The sequence below is a fragment of the Battus philenor genome, unplaced genomic scaffold (genome assembly GCF_028537555.1).
Source record: "Battus philenor isolate CCGP_79_NKW_IND1 unplaced genomic scaffold, ilBatPhil1.0.hap1 SCAF_15, whole genome shotgun sequence".
Taxonomy (NCBI): Eukaryota; Metazoa; Arthropoda; class Insecta; order Lepidoptera; family Papilionidae; genus Battus; species Battus philenor.
In genome coordinates this window covers 6,162,202-6,179,803 of record NW_027181677.1, presented here as the reverse complement: position 1 = coordinate 6,179,803, position 17,602 = coordinate 6,162,202, and the positions used below count along the sequence as shown (strand labels likewise).

The following is a 17,602-nucleotide window of genomic DNA, read 5'->3' as shown; positions in this document are numbered from 1 at the left end:
ATGTCTAAGATCTGTGAAGAACAGGCGGAAGTAACTTTGCAGCGTGGATTTTTAACTGTTTTACAGTAGTAGTTTATTTACTGTTTTGCAGTAGTTATTATATACAAAATTAATAAACATTAAAATATTCTGGAAAAGATCATATTGTTCCCAAGGTGTGCTTATAATAAAATAGTGTGCGTGCAATAAAAACACATGAAATTATTGTTGCTTGATACGGTAAGGTTAAATCTAAAAAAATATAAGATTAAGAGACTTTACGAATTTGTATAGGGCAAAAAAGATCCAGGGCTCTTTTTTAATATATATAGTTGTTTAAAAATAACTCTCAACGTCAATTGGAAAATATATTAGGAACAATCACAACGAGATGACAGCTAACTTTTTTAAAATACGCGTTGCATTGCAATTTTTGAAAATCGTTTCTGAAAACATAAAACGATTTTACCGAGAGAAACAACGACTACTCAAAAATATTTTTTCTTGATAAGTTATTAAAAAGTACACTATTAGGTTACAATTTTTAATCTGTAGCACCAACTGATTCGTTATTAATTTCCCGCCATTTTAGAATTTATCTGTTAGATACTGAGCCGTATTACCGAACAAATTTTTGTATCAGTACATAAATTATATAGATCGTATTAATTTTGCAGATAAAACTGCTGCCGCATTGCGCAAATTTGCTGAACATTGAAGATAACTCGATATTCACAAAGAGAATCAAAATATTAGCTTTTAAAGGAATAATAGGGGCCAGTCTTAACACTAATATGTACGTCATAAAATAAATTGAGGTACATGAAGAAGATCGTAAATTAATAGATTAAAAAAACTTCGGCAATACTAGTTAATCCTGCAACGCTTTTTTTATTATCATATAATTTTTTTTATTTAAAATACCAATTTGATTAATGACTCCTAGTAAGGTTAATTCAGGTTGATAATAAAGTATCACACGTAAATGCGATAGAAAAAGATACAAAAGTGTAAATTTTTATTTTCAAATTAAAGAAATGATTATTTCCATGCACGTGATTCATTTGAAAAGTACATAGTATTTCTATGTCTTTTTAGGTAAAAATTTTCTGAAATCTTATAATGTAGCAGTTTGTTTGGTAGATAGCTTTTAAATAAATATAATATTTGTCATAGCCAATTGGTTTTCAACTAAAATATAAATTATTCTCGTCCATACAAAAAAACTTTTAACGAGTCAATACATAATTTCAGAATTTTGTTAAATTATTGATGAACTTGCTCTAATATAAATAGCTTAAAAATATTAGCACGCGAATGTACTTTGTTCATCTCGTTCTCCGCACCGCATTGCGCTATAGCATTACACATGTACGCACCCGTTTGAATTTTTGATTAATTCCATTCCGCAAACTTTCTGCATTGTACGCCCGAAGCAGAGGTTAAATAGCACTTCTAGTTTTTAAGAGTAAATATTTATAAAATCTTGTTATTACACCTGTTACTTGGTACGTTGTTTGGTAAGAAATTTTTAAAAAAATTATACATCGCTTAAAAAGATTTTTAAACGTTTTAATTTTACCAGAAAATAGGTTACAATTTCATTGCACTTAGACTTTTAAATTAATTTATTATTATTTGTATTAACGCAAATTGTAAATTTGAATATGTAATTAGATAAATTTTAATTATTATAGCAAAAACTAGCTAATCTTAATGTTTTTAAAATACAAGTTGTCAGGTCCAATGTCCACCACTTGTCTTTCGATGTTAAGTCCGGACAGGGAAATACTTTGCAATAATGGAAACGGTTGATACAGAAAATACTCATTTTGTGAAACTATAACATTTTACTTACTTGAATAACACCTATAATTCTTCCCTCAGAATTCTTAATAGCCATGCAAAGAATAGTATTATGCTTGAATCCTGCATCTTCATCCACTGAGGGGTCGAATCTTGCATCCAGATACGCGTCCGCAATGTTGACTGTCTGTAAAAATAAATAAATATGAAATCTGTATACTTGTAAATTCAACTTTTGAAATCTACATGTAAAAATATACCATTTTTTTAAAAATTATGTAATTAAACTATAAAAATTATTAGAAACGGAACTTCCTGGCACTTCGTGGTTTCTCAGAAGGGGCCACCTCCATAGATTTATATATTTATGTAACAAATTTCATATGATCCTACAAATGCTACTTTAGAAGTTTGTTTCAGGAATGAGCCGAGTTCGCTCTAAACAGATCTAAATCCTTCAGCGGATTATGGACATTTCGCTGTTATACGTCTCGACTTTGCTTTCTCGTGCACAAATTCAAAATGAATTAATTCCTAGTAATTAATTACTAAGTTCGTTGTTAAGTTTCTCTGGTGTTCATTTTGCTATGTCCTCTTAAGTTATATTTATTTTACAAGAAACAATAAGTTCTATTTATGGGTTTAAGCATTAATTTGGATTTTAGTTCACTTCTTTTATCTAAGTAAAAAATTAAACTAAAGCAAATATATAAAAAAATCAATTTGGCAAAAGGTAGGCTTTTAAAAAGATTTGGAAGATAAAATTGCTCTTGGCTCTTAAGTGCCATCAAATATTGTCTCAAGAGGGTTTCGAATTTTAATATTCGTCAAACATAAATAAATCATATTGTGTATTATATATATAACATCGTATTTATTTTATTTATGGTTTCCTGTTATTCGGAAGACATAAATATAATTTTATTACATAGTTATTGGGCTCGTGATAGGGTGTCATTGGAACACAAGCCTCCTCTTAAAAGAACGAGATGTAATTTATTACACCTACCCAATGGGGATTTGGATATATCATTTATTTTGGATATTTTGTTATCGAATTCGTTTTTGACGTTGTGTGCGATTCAAACTATATAAGCTTTCGAAAGTCGAACCTGCATTTTGCGATATATTGTGCCTCAAAAATAACACCATGTATTATTCAGAATAATTGGTTATAGAAAATACTGTTAAATAATATATGTGTGTGTGTGTGTGTGTGTGTGTGCGTGCGTGCGTGCGTGCGTGCGTGCGTGCGTGCGTGTGTATATATATAGATAGTGTAGAATACACAATCGAAAAATCATTGCAAAAAGAAGAAAAATCATTTTCATAATTCCTATTACTCCATATTACAATTAATTATTTTAACTGTATTTCTCTACGGACTTAGAACTACTAAATGTTATAAGCCTGCCGCATTCCAGCAGAAAATGTAACATATTCCATTGTGATAACTTTATAGATTGAATGCAAAGTCGAACTAAATATGATAACTAAAATATAATACGTAATACAAATGGTCAGCAGTCATTTTTATGTATTAGGCAATGTTTATATTCAATTAAATCTTCAACAGCCAACGCTTACAGATATGAGTGATCATTAGTTACTAAAATACCAGACATGAGAGATGTAAAAATCGAAGAAAAATGTTTTTCTAAAAACAATCAATATTACTTTGTTTTAAATACCCTTTCTATATTAAATAATAAACTTAAACATGACTTAAGAATAAAAATCAACACCGATTGATTATTACATTTAAAAAAAGTTATATATATGATTTATCTGAGTCTTTGGAATCCTTCGAAATAATAAGGATTATTAAAATTGCTATCGTAAAAGATATCAGAGATTGAAGAGAATAATCACAGTTTCATGACAATTTGTCTCAAGAACATAGGTAGCACCGCATTGTTACGTGTAGGGCATATCTCTTACTATTAGTTTTACGCCTGACTCATCATTTGGTGGTAATAAAACCATAACAACAAGAAACATAATTTAATCACCTCATATAATGGATATAAAAAAATATAACTTCATTGAATTAGGGGCGTCGAAATGGATGTGAAAAGAAATAGTATTAATATGAAATCTAAATCAAATAAATTACACATAATTTCTTCTTTTGCCGTGTTCAAAGACAGCGAGAGTGTTGTTTATCTTAAATCACTGTAACTTAATTTGTGTAAGTATAAATAATTTTATGGAAGCTATGTTATCAGCAAAAAGTTCCATATAAAAGTATTAAAAGTGATGATTTTTTGAAAGAAGAATCTTACTAAATTAAAAACTCTTGGTAAATTGGAAATATCAGCTCGATTAACAAAAACAACTTCATCTGATGTAAGACATATGACGTCCACCACTATACCAAGCTCTCTCTCCATTAATTTCTAATAGAACTGGATTGGAGAAGTCCAGCGTCTTCCAATAACTTTAAGAAGGACGACTGTCTCCCTTGTGGATGAACATCTTTCGTTGGGCTTGGCGATCCGTGGTCTTTACTCCAGAATCTTAAGACATTAGCAACCATCTGTTCTGAACGCTATGTGGCAATACTCAAGGTTAAATTGTTTACTTTTGTTCATCACCGAATCTCCTCATTTCTGTTTTGATCTCAGAGTCTTATTTGCCATTTTATTTATTGGCCACCAGGAATTCTTTAGCTGGCCAATAAGGATCAAAGTCAGAGACCGTATTCTATGCCGTAAATTATAGTCAACTTATTTATATGTAAAATAGCTTTTTTTGTTATGTCTAACTCTAGCGAGTTATGTTCAAATACTTTATCATAATGGTAAAAGATAGTAGCAAACATCCATGAACTTTTTGTGTAAAAATGTTGTTTTGTCTATGGACTATAAACACTTGCTTCCCGAAAAACCATATGCTTATTTATAGCCCTCTTACAAATAAATAAAGTCTTATACTTAGAACATTCACGTGGTAAAGGGACTTTGAGCTATCACGTTATGTGAGACGAGCAGTGCCAAAAAATAACAAATAGAAGTTAATAAAAAATAAAATGTGTAGTAACTACTGATAGAGTCTATGAATATATCTTTAAAGCATAATGGAGCATAATTATTAGCTTTAGAGCATAATTTTGACCTCACTGTAATAACATCCCACGTCGATTCTACTGAATGTATGATATTGCATATGCAAAACGGGTATTCTCATTGAGTTCTTGAAATACATAGAAATGTTTGATAATAAGTATACATAAAATTTAAATGCAAAATATAACTAGAAAACAAATTTTATTATGTATACTCCGGTAAAGGAGAAAACTCTTAAGCGCAGAGCGAGTTTTCTTTGAACGAAAAGAATTTTTGAGAAATGCAAAATTCTCAAAGTTAGTTTGCTTCTCAGTATCTTAGACATTGTTACAAAAATACTTTATGTATTTAATATTTTAGTATATTTTTATTATTATTTCAATTAAGCCTCCAGTCTTCTTGACTTTATTAAAAGAGCGGATCCGTCTGTGATCGTGGACAATGAATCGAAATACGAGTAGATATAAAAAAAAAACTTCGTCACACAAATAGTATAAAGATATTAAGTATGACGGACATAATAAAACTGTAAATAATTTGTGACTCACTTCTCCGGTTGTTGCCACGTAGCCCGTGATTCCGATGTTGATCGGAAACCGACTCTCGTAAGGTGAGGTCCTTGTGCCCGGGTCCGTTTCATCGCCGGCTTCCAAGTCAAACACTCTTGAAAAACTGCCTTTAGATGCCTCGTGAACCAGAAGAACCTTTAACAAAATATATTATTGAACAATAAGCAAAACCCAAGGAATATTTGATTTTTTTGATGATTTATTTTAATAAAATTATTAAATTACATCATCATCATCGTCATCATTTCAGCCATAGGACGTCCGCAGCTGAAATTAGGCCTCTAAATAGATTTCTAATAATACCGATTGGAAGCAGTCTGCATCTAGAACCTTCCGTCCATCATTTTGTGGGTGGACGTCAAACGCTGCCTTTGCCTGTTAATAGTCTCTACTCCACAATCAGGACCCCGCGGCCATGTTATGTTACCTAGCCACTGACACTTCAACTTGCTAATCCGCTGGACAATGTCAATTACTTATCTTATCTCCTAATACCTGATTCGATTTTATAGAGAAATTTCGGGCATAGCCCTCTTCACGGCTCGTTGAACGACTGTTGAGCTTGCTATTAAGCCCAAAGCTGCTAAAATAAATGTTGTTTTATTTTTATCATACGAGTCTATGTAAGCTTAATAAAGCAAACATATATTTTTTATTGAATTTATGTAGTTGTTCACGTGAAAAATATATCTATGCTTGCTAATTATGTGCCGACCCGTCACTCAGATGACGGTAAAAATCAAGACAATCTACAATTAAAGTAATATATATATATATATATATATATATATATATATATATGTATATATATATATAAAATATTGTCTTTCAGTCCCCGCGTGTTTTGGTGTAAATATTTATTTTGACAAAATGTGTCTTTTCTCATATTGTTTTTGGACCGTAATCCGATACAAAGCAAAAATGCAATTTCTGGAAATAGATTGAAATACTTTCTCTTACAGAGCCAATTTCATAAATTTCCTTTCATTCTGCCGACAGAATTTTTCGGTTACACAGAATTTTTAAAGATACGAAGAAATAATGTTTGCTTCGGCAATAATGTTTTAGAAAAATATGACTAAGCTTTTATAGCCAACATGTTAAAACAGCCAAATTTTTTTATACATTTGACGTCGACAAGAAAACTTTACAAGTTTTCATTGTCAAACAGAATTAGCACCAAATTACACTAATAACTAAAAATTCTATTTTTAGACTATAATACATTGCATATCAGAGGTTCTACAGCCTTACTATAAGCGGACTAGACTGTATACAATCCTAATTTGTAGTAGAAATCCATGTGTCCAAAACACATGCCTTTAAAGAACAGATTAAAATAACCTTAAAGTGAATGATATTCCTCCCGAATAAAAATTTGTTTAGTTCTTGTGATATAATACATATCGCATACGTTACTCCCTAATGTGCTGATGATGTTAATGTATATTGTGCTGGTGTTAATAATGTTTATTAAATTGAATAATCGGTAATATTATTATCCATTTTTATACCGTTATTTTTTAAATTAATTCTTTTGTCTTTCTCTTCTGTCTATAATGTGTATACATAGTTATATAAGCCGTCTGGCTTGGTAATTCATTTATTGTCAAAAAATAAATATTGTGCAGTTGTCAGACAGGCTTGAAGTACGTCTTCCGTAGACGACGTTCAGATCAATATTTAATTAGTCTTCGAAAAGAGTATTTTGACCGTTTTGATTTCGCTTTTGTTTCGCACAAACTTTAACACATCAAATTAATTTGAACTGTATTCAGTGTTAACGTTTAGCGGTGTTCTACCTTAATTAATACCGGTATTTTTTTAAATACTACATGCATTTATTTAAGTTTTTATTGCTTAATTTCCGTGCGAGCTGGATGGAGTCCGATTGGCATGGAGGCTATAGTTATTTTAGAGATAGATTAAGTTTTAACCTATGGAAATAGTTAATTAAATAGTTTTTGTATAAGTTTGTTATAAAGCAAAAAAATATTTACCTCCGCTTAATAAACCCGAGTCGACTGAAATTTCTATCACTAAGTAGATTATTTTTCATTCAGGATTATTTTCATACAAAACTATACGTGCCTATGACAATATGAACATAGATATTTAAATACATGACATGTATTATGAGCAATTTAGTCATGCCATGCATTTTATATGCATTGAAACCGGCATACATATATATACCATTAAGGTCTTCACTTATATATTAAACTCGAATGTTATTGTCTACCTCCGCAACCGCCCGTAAAGACGTTCTGATTCCATTTACGGTTACTACAGATCATTTATCGTAACCTGCATACAGGCATTTAACTGAATGAAACTCTTAATGGTATGTAAATATCAAATTTTAACGTAGAGACGACTACGAAATGAAGTTATTTTCTGCCAGCCTTTATGTACTTCTTAAAAAAGTATCTATTACTTGGAAAATTCATATGCATAAATGGTTTTAACTTGGATATAAAGTAGTTAGTTAGTTTAAGTTAAATGTTGCAATGAAAGCATGCTATCTTTATTTAAAACTTTATAAGCATTAAACAAAATTTATTTAAAACACTCAAATTCAAATGCAACTACAATGGAGCAGTTTCACTCGATGTTGCTCGTTGTGAAGGGATGGCTCATTTACGCAAACTTATTTAATATCAACCTAATGATGCTTTTACTAAAGTAAATAACGATAAGATTCTAACAAAATTTTGACCTTGTACAACAACAAGCAAGTTAAGCAACAAGAAGTCAACTTGTTCAGCATGACCGGAGTAATTTACCTCAAGACTCTTGGATCCTTAATAAAACAAATATCGTAAATGTTCAACTCATGTCATATTACACCGCCTTCCTCAGCCACCTTGACATCAATCCATGATAGGCTGTGGGTGTGATGTTATTCCCTTGGATAATGTCACAGTAATTGAATCTTTGACGCATTTCCTTTTTATGCAGACAGCATTTACGATGTCGAAAGTTTTTAATAAAAAAAATAATGACATTATCTTTAACATGGCCTATGGAATATCGCAGTATCAAGGGAAATTTCAAATTATGAAAAATTTTGTGTAAAAAAAAATTGAATTTATAAGAAATATATAAAAAATACTATTTTTAACCCCTTCACAAAAATGTATGATTTTTTATAAGATCATCGTTATTTAAAATAGTTTTATTTCTAAATAAATTATGTTTCATACAATAAAAAATTATGGAATTTAAGCAATAAAAAATTTACAAAAAATCTGATGTAACAATTTTCGATAATTAGCATGTCTAAAAAAAGTAATAAAAAAATTACCAGATCTTTAATATATCAACTAACAACAAAAATTAAAAAGGAGAACTTGAATAATGTAAATCTTGAGTACATCGCAATTAAAATAACAGTGGGTATCCTTGTCACATCTGTCAATAGCAATATTGTTCTTATGGGCAATCAACCCCGGATTGCTCGGTTCTACTTTCGCAGGAACAAATTCAACTTCCATTAACGGCCGGGGCATTGTAGCTCAATGATTGAGTTTTCCTTGGAAATGATCCAATAAAGTGTTACTTAGGGATTTTGCGCTTTCGCGTCGCAAACGGATGTACGTCACACGCGTGATTCAATGGTGTCGGCAATAATCTTTTACAGTCAAGGCGAATCCTTGAACTATATTCTTATCATTTTGTTTACAATACATAATATGTTTTTTTGTTATTAATGTCCACAGCATGGATAAATACTTTGTACTACCACTATATAATTTTTATAGCAGATAAAAGAAGGAATCATTCACGTGTTTGTAGGTGCTTCGACATTTTTTACTAACTATGGCCCTTTAAACAAGCTATCATAATCACGGGAACCGATAGAAGCCTATCATCATGTCAAACAGTAATTTAAAGTAATTAGTAACATTTATATTATAATTACATAGATATACATGCCTTAGATAAATAAGATAATTTTTAAAAATTAGATCAATCAAATTTTATTCAATAACAGTTTATGTAATAAGTATAAAAAACACCGAAACACGCCCACTGCAAGGCATAGGACTCGCCCAAAAATAGCCTCGATGACAGATCCTGCGCTGCCCGCGTCCAGCGACTTCTCCAGACCTTCAAGTCGACAGTCAACTTAATGAGGAGCCCCCCTGCACCGAATCTATCAGCTCGTGGTCACCATTGAAGAACTTTTCGGTACCAACGGCCGGCGGTTAAACAAGCGATTTGTCACTAGCTATAACTTCCTCAATCCCGAACATTTAATGCCTACGCATCATTTAACATCGGATACAGGCACCGCGATATTTACTTACACGACTTTTGGCAAAAGAGATCAATCAATTTTCTTGACTGATTGGTATGACAGATTATTATTAAATATTTTTTTTTTGAAATAAGGCCTAGAGATATACTTATAAAGCGAGCAAGAAAAACAAAATTGTGAACCTGTTCAGTATATAATCTGTTGTAAATATTTAATCAATTATTCGAACTTAGTCGTTATTTCAGATCCTAACAATTTAACATTTATTTTATTGTACAAATTTTGACATACCATGTTATATATCATGACATGTTATGCTTCTATAAATAGACGTAAAAAATATTACTGTACAGTGAAAATTTTACAGGAACATTTGTGACAAATTCTTTTTGAAAAGAAAAATAAATCGTCATATTATTATTATTCTGAAACTGTTGTTGCCTTAATTAAACTTAAACTAAAAGATAGTATAAATTCATATAAATACAATTTAATTTGTAATTTCATATATAAATATGAAAAAACGTAAAAATTGTAAATGGGTATTTTTACAACTTTGTAAAGACATCCCGTAAAAGCCTGTCATTGTTATCCCGCGCGATTCAGAATAAATATTTTGCCACTTTCTGCGTAATGGACGTAGGATCCCAAAATGGCCCGAATGGTATTAGATAAGTGAGAGCAAATCGTGTTAACACGAGACGCGCAAAATGTAATGAAAATTGTTTAAACTTCCAGAACCTTTTGCATGTGATTTCCCAAGGGTTTTGTGGTGGAATAAATCGTTCTCGTTTTTTGTTAAAGCTTATACATAATTGTGATTGGGTTAAAGTAAACTTCCAAATATGTTTTGAAAAGTAAATTTAATGTTATGTGTTAAAATTTAGTTAATAGCAACAACAATACTGTTGCTTAAAAATAAGTAAAGACGCAAATATTATCTTACTATGCCCTAATTCTCATTCTTATTTTCGAAATGCTGTACAATAACTTTTTACTAGACAAATTCTTAGTAGCCAGTGGCTGTCAGTAAACCGATAAAAACAGCATATCAATATCTAGTAATGTCAAGAAACGTTTGAATTTCTGGGATTATTATTACTTATTAGGAGAATACCTTTGAATCGATTTATTTTGTATTTTACTGAAGAAGATTGTTATAAGCCCTTAAATATTGTTATTTAAAGGTCGCGCTACAATCGGAACGTCTACAATGGCAGTTTATTTTTTAAAAAACATTTTGTATTCATTTAAACAGTTCGCCTTGTTCGGATCAAAATTAAGTTCTCAAACTAAGTGATAAAATAATTAATGCAAATAATTGTAGGCCTCTAAGGACACCCAAAACATTATCATATTCAAACTTTTTACAAATATAGTCAAAGATCATGGAGCAAAATTAGTTAGTACAGATTTAAAATTTAAAAGATCGCATGAAACATTGAAGGGTATGTGCGAAAAACTTGTTTCGTATGTTTACGGTCCAGCGACAATTTTCATTTTATTCATGAAAATTCATGTTTGTTACATAGAGTATAGACAGGTAGGATAACACTTTGAGAGTTATAATAAATAATGGTCTTAAATTTTACTTCTTTTTATGTTTACATTAATAAGATATACCACAAAAATTTATGCATTATACTAGCTGTTTCATGTTTTCTAATATCGCTTAACGGAATATTACAAGTCCAATATAACCGACTCGGGCTAGACTACAAATCATATTGGCACTTGTAATATAGCGCATAAACTTAAAATTAATATATACATACGTTGCCCTTGTAATTTTTGTAATGTTATCAAGCTACGAATACATCATCAATTGGAAAGCGTTGGCGGTGATCCAATAGGCCGATATATTGTTGAAGATCGTACAATCAGCCAACTGAGTATCCGCCAAAAGTTAAACGGTGGATGTGCCAAAAGCATTTGCTAATAAACATACAACTTTATTTTGTTTTGTTTATATGTATCGGACAATAGCCGAAGTAAAGAGCGTAGGGACGTGCTGGTAGCAGAGTTAATATCAAACAACAAAGCCATAGCAATTGACTTTGCTTATAAATTGGCATATTTCTACGGTCGATGACTTTCGCAAAGACTTTATAGTATTCAGTTTCTTTTAAGACTTTCATATTTGGGGAAGAATACAAAATTTACATTATAAAGCCGTTGGAAATAAATTACTTTTTAAATTTTTAAGTACAAGTTCGCTATGAAAAATAGCGATATACAAAATAGCGCGGGTAAAATGGAGTAGAAAGGCTTATTCATTTTTTCTCGCCATGCTTCATAAAATTACTAAATCTGTGGGCAACTATGTTCAGTATGACAATACACTACCATGTAAGTTCTATGAATAACGGTGTCATAAATTAATAAATTTCATTAAATAAAAACCTGTATAAAAATCATACAGCAGTTTGAACTTTTTAAGTTAAAATAAATTCGAATTAATTGGCAATAATTTGCCCTACTATTGTGTTAAGGAAATTGTAATAGTGGCCATAATAAATCGGGTTGTCCTGTTATTGTAGGCTCTACTCAAATCAGGAAGCGATTGCAATCCTTGTAACGTAGAATGATGCAATTAAAGGGGTGCTCAACCTGACTCTGATCTCTATCGAATTGGGCTCTTCTGGCATTCTTCGCATAACGTGCACACGTGGTCACTGTGATGATCATATGTGGAAATTTATAAATGAGCGGCTTATTTTGAATGTGGCATATATATAAGGCATGGCATAAGTCACTTTGTTTTTTAGTCGTGATATTTACTAATGATGAGATACCGTTCAATTGCATTAAGTGTTGCAATTAACGGTTTTTTTTTAAAAAGTGACTTATGCCACTTTCAAAATAAACGGCTCATATATAAATAACTACGTAACTTGACAAAAAATAATAAAAGTGGGAGGACGATAAGTTGTATTTTATTTGATAAAATGTTAACATAATAACAATAGGCGCACAATGTTCATCATATATATATATATATATATATATATTGAATTACGATGAAAATAGAATAGCGAGTAAGAACCAATGCAATCAATGAATCAACGTAGCGTTGTTAATTTGCGTCTAACAAACAAATGGCAGAGGTCGTCATTACAGATTTTATTCGAATAATTTATTTGCCAATTGGAACATTGCTATTAAGTGTACATGTATGATATAGAAGAAATAAAAGGTTTAAAACCCCGTAAAGACATAACAATTGATGAATGATTATTTTCTAAACTGAAGCCTTTATCATCATCATTATTTCAGCTGTTGGATTTCCGCTGTTGGACATAGGCCTTTCCTATAGATTTCTGATAGGAATGCCTGTGAGCGGCCTGCATCCAGGATCTTCCGACAACCTTATCGAAATCTGTTGTCTACTTTTATACATTATATTAAATGAGCCACTCACCTAACAACATATTTAAAAAATTACTACATGTCGTAAAAAGTATCTGATTAGACATGAATAATTCAAAGATAATTTGGTTATTATTTAAATAACTTGGATTTAGAAGTTTGTTGCAATTCGAATAAACCTTTTTTATTAACCATAAAATTTTTGTTCCGATACAGGATGTATAAAGTATCGCACATTTGTCAACAAAAAGCTACAACTATTTCCAATCACCTGTATAAAGTCCTAATTATAATTTCATGTTACATTAATTTATTATTCTTGTGCGATATATACCAGTAAATTCTGGCAATACACAGTCTGTAACGACAGATTAATTATTTCAATACGAAGTAATCCCAATTTTGACAACACTATTTCGTACTATAATAATTAAATATTAATTAACGTTCATTTTATTAAAACAATGGTGATTTTTTTTTTTTGCCTTTTTGTTAATCAGTAAAAGATGATACGAAAATCAGTTGCAAACGGATACTACTGGACATATTAAATTGATAACTATCGCGAATACTCAAATGTCGTTTGATAAATATCAATTAGCATTCAGCTGTTTGTCCGTTGATCGCGATAAGTCTAGCGCTGGCGCCAGCTCCAGGCGTCGCCTCAATCATCATTAGATGGTGTCGATTAAACAGTATCTACCGGCGTCTGACAGGCGGTCGGCTTCTAGCAAATTCAAATTATAATAAATCCCAATAAGCCTCAAGCTAAACACTAATGTTAGATCGATTGCCCTATTACAAATTACTTTATCGAAAACACTTCAATTTTACATTAAACACAGGTCTAGACAAAATAAATTGAATAATGCTTTGTGCTAATTTTGCAAACATTCTAAAATTCCACTATTTTGCGATAAGTTTTTATTAAAAAATGTAAAATAAAAAAATAAAAATGAAATTAGCAATAGGTAGAGATAGATGTACATAAAATGTCATGACTTAATTTTTAATCGATTAAATATAATGCTAGTTACTTATAAAACTTTATGCATTTATTTTTATCTTCATTTACACACGAATCGGCAGGTTTCCTTTACTTAGTTATTTAGCCACAATATCTAATAAATAAGATTACTAGATTTTTACATTTTATACAGCATATAAAGGACGCCACATTTACTACACTTTATTACAATAGTTATTGGCACTCATTTTTAAGTTGTACTTTTTAGTAATTGTTTACGCACCTTAGGAAGCACATGACATCGGTTATTAATTTACTTAGGATGATTAATAATGACACTTTTGTACGTCAGAAAAAATACCAGAACGCTAGGAAACACTAGGAAATGTTGAAGAAAAACAGGTGACGATGTCAAAGAATAAAAAAGAAGCAAGTAAGAGATATTGAGACAGACAAAAGTGAGAAAATAACAAGAAAAGAGAGTGAACAAAATATTTTGCAAAAAAACTCTCCCTGCGAACCCAAGACAAGGATTGCACGAGAGGTTCCCATTAGGGGCCCTTAAAAAATGTTATTAGCTGTTGAAAAATCCTTCGCACCGTTTTAGGATTTTATTTCAATGTTTTGTTAATAAACTGGTTATACATATATATATATGTATATATATATATATTCACAGAGGCTTACAAAAGTAACTATGGTACTACATAGTTTTATGAAACCAAGAGAAAGCTGTAGCGAGAAACTACTTTTCTTATGATTTATTTCTATAACATATCTCTTTGTACTGTCATAATTATTTCTTCACGAAACTTTCTAGACCTTATTTTACAGATTGCACAAATAACTCTCTTCAGTAGCACCAAAATTGTATCGATATCCTGTTTCATTCGTTTTTATATCACTTTTTATAAAACAAAACCTATACTCGCATTTTTACTAAGGTGTGCTCAAATATACATATAAATTTTAGTGTACCTAGTAAACATCGTTGTATGTGTGTAATCATCGTTCGATAGTTTGTACAACCTTCTGTTGAATTAGACCCGCGGGAATAATCATTATTAATGTTTGCAATGGATGATAATACCTATTATCAGCAATTGTATTCGTATTTGCATTATAGCAACATGTACGCGATGAAAATGTTAATTTCCTAGAATCGTTAATAAGATAAATAACATAATCTTAGTGCGTTCTTATTATTAATCTATGTAAATGCCATTACAAGATATTTTAAAATGCTGTTATATATGTTATTTTTAACTAAAAATGAAGTTTATACTTCAAATTTGCATAAAATATTAATAATACTACTAACTAATATTGAGATAGGTCTACGAATTCGCGTTTTTAATTTAAATATTTGAAGAGGACACTCTTCTTTTAAAGGGATTAAATATCCGTTGAAGCTTTGAAAAGTTATTTTTGGTTATGGTTTAGTTATTCGTTATATATAATTCATATGCATATTCGTCTATCCGTCCGGTCATAAAATAGTTCGAAAACTTTGTATGTTAATGTTTAAATACGAGACCAGGATAACGTAGAGAACGAGTACCACGATAAGTCTCGTGAAATGTTCTCACACGTTGTGTCGAGTGGAATTTGGTATTTCAAAGCGCTTAGTGACATTGCTTTGTAATTGCATGTGACGTAACATGTTTCATTACGCACACGTTCTACTTGTCCACTACACACTGCCGACCTAAGTCTAATCCGAGGTACATTTAAACAAAACGAAAAAAATAGGGTGATTATACCATGACATCCACAAAAAATTTGTATTGTAATAAGTTAAATAAACCTGTAATAACTAAAACTCCCGTAACATACCTGTACTCGTTGACATCTTATTAAGCTTTGCGTGTGCGTAAGTATCCTTAACACCATGTGCTCAATAGTGCTCTGCTCCTCAAAGACCATCCTGGCCAAGTCTAGCAGGACCTGATTCCGTTTAACTTCTAGCTGCGATCTCTCGTACAGTTGCGCGTTCCGTAAGCCGATGCCGCAGAATTGAAGGTAAGAAGCGAAAACCTTTTCATCATTCACTGTGAATGGCCCGTCGCTCTGTTTATTTATCACCTGAAATAAATGTTATAATAAGCAATGTTCAATTACAATGGATATTATTACGACGGTTTAAACGAAAGATTTATGATTTCATTTTGAATGATCCCTTGATGTCGTTTTTATAATGACGATTCCATATTTTAATAGTAAATAAAATGAACAGAAAAAATAATAGAAAAAAAGTAAAAGAAAGCTTGTGCTAGGCTATCAAAAGCTTTCTCCTATGTTTCAGAAGATAAGTTAAATATTATCAAACCAAACAAACTATGTTAGTTACAAAAACCTAGTTTGCTTCTCAATAATATGACAAATATACCAGTCAACGCATTAATTTCTTTACAATTTACTCATTTTTCGTGATTGATTTCATTCCTTTCTTTGTTCAATGCGATGATTACCACAATAATGATTATAAATCTCTTGTATAAAATCGGCTCGTAATTAAGACTCCGGTTTGTCACCATATAGGTTAGAACTTTTAGTAGAGTTTGTGATATATGTGTATAAATTATGTTCGGAATTTGTACTGTGTTTCTTTAAATCAATTCGCAGCATAATAACACATTACTAGCCCCCTCCATTTGGGACATCTTTATGGCTTCTCTCTGGGATAGATTTGTATTTACGTAATATTTTAAAATTACTGAATTTATATATATTTTTATAGCGGTTACCCATAAAACTATAAAGGATTTCGTTTATGTTTGATAAAGATACTAACAATATTACAGGTTATTGTTACAAAATACTCAAGATTGCCAAATTATGAGCACAAGAAACCGTTTTAAAGTAAATAACATTAATCACCTGGGCAACACCGATGACTTCACCGTTGATGTCCTTAATTGGCATACAAAGGAGTGACCTCGTCTTGTAACCGGTTTGCTGGTCAATGTCGTGGTTAAATCTTTCGTCCTAAAACAAAACATATTTCTTTTATAAGGGCTTATAATAAATATAAAAAAATTCCATTGGGGATCAAATTTTTTCTTCATTAATGAGATACGTACTATAAAATAAACTGATTAATTTGTAGTGTCAACAAAATCAAAATACATCATTATTTCAGCCATAGGACATTCATCGCTGGACAACTGTCTCTCTCAAAGATTTCTAGTAGGATCGGATAAATTATAACACAGTCATACTTTACACGTTAGTAAAAAAATGCATAATTAAATAATTAAATCATTAAAATTATTTACATTTCTGTAAAGATCGTGATGAAAACAAGGTTTATTTGCAAAAACAAGAATGAAATTAAAATCGTTGTCCATTATCGCTGATAGCTTTTATTTGCCTCGAGCGGAGTTTACATTAGTGTCTGCTTTTATATATAATGGCGTTTCTTATTTATAAGACATGACATAAATAATATATTTAACAATCGCCAAATGTACATCAACACTACGTGACGTAAATGAATGATGTCACAAATGAATAAACTACATCGGTAGCAACTAAAAATACGTTGATAATGAGTCTTATAACATAAATAGAATCAGGC

At 30.8% G+C, this 17,602-nt stretch overlaps 1 protein-coding gene across 6 annotated transcripts in view; it reads right to left on the bottom strand.

Moving 5' to 3' along the window:
* The window catches only part of Pde11 (Phosphodiesterase 11), a 206,302-nt gene that overhangs the window by 13,143 nt on the left and 175,557 nt on the right, over nucleotides 1-17,602 (bottom strand). For all 6 annotated transcript variants that reach the window (XM_068762042.1, XM_068762038.1, XM_068762043.1 and 3 more), the window contains 4 exons: nucleotides 16,903-17,010; nucleotides 15,859-16,107; nucleotides 5,402-5,557; nucleotides 1,838-1,972 (listed from right to left, as the gene is read on the bottom strand). In XM_068762042.1, the coding sequence (XP_068618143.1) occupies nucleotides 1,838-1,972; nucleotides 5,402-5,557; nucleotides 15,859-16,107; nucleotides 16,903-17,010 (648 nt within the window). The remainder of the gene's footprint in view (nucleotides 1-1,837; nucleotides 1,973-5,401; nucleotides 5,558-15,858; nucleotides 16,108-16,902; nucleotides 17,011-17,602) is intronic.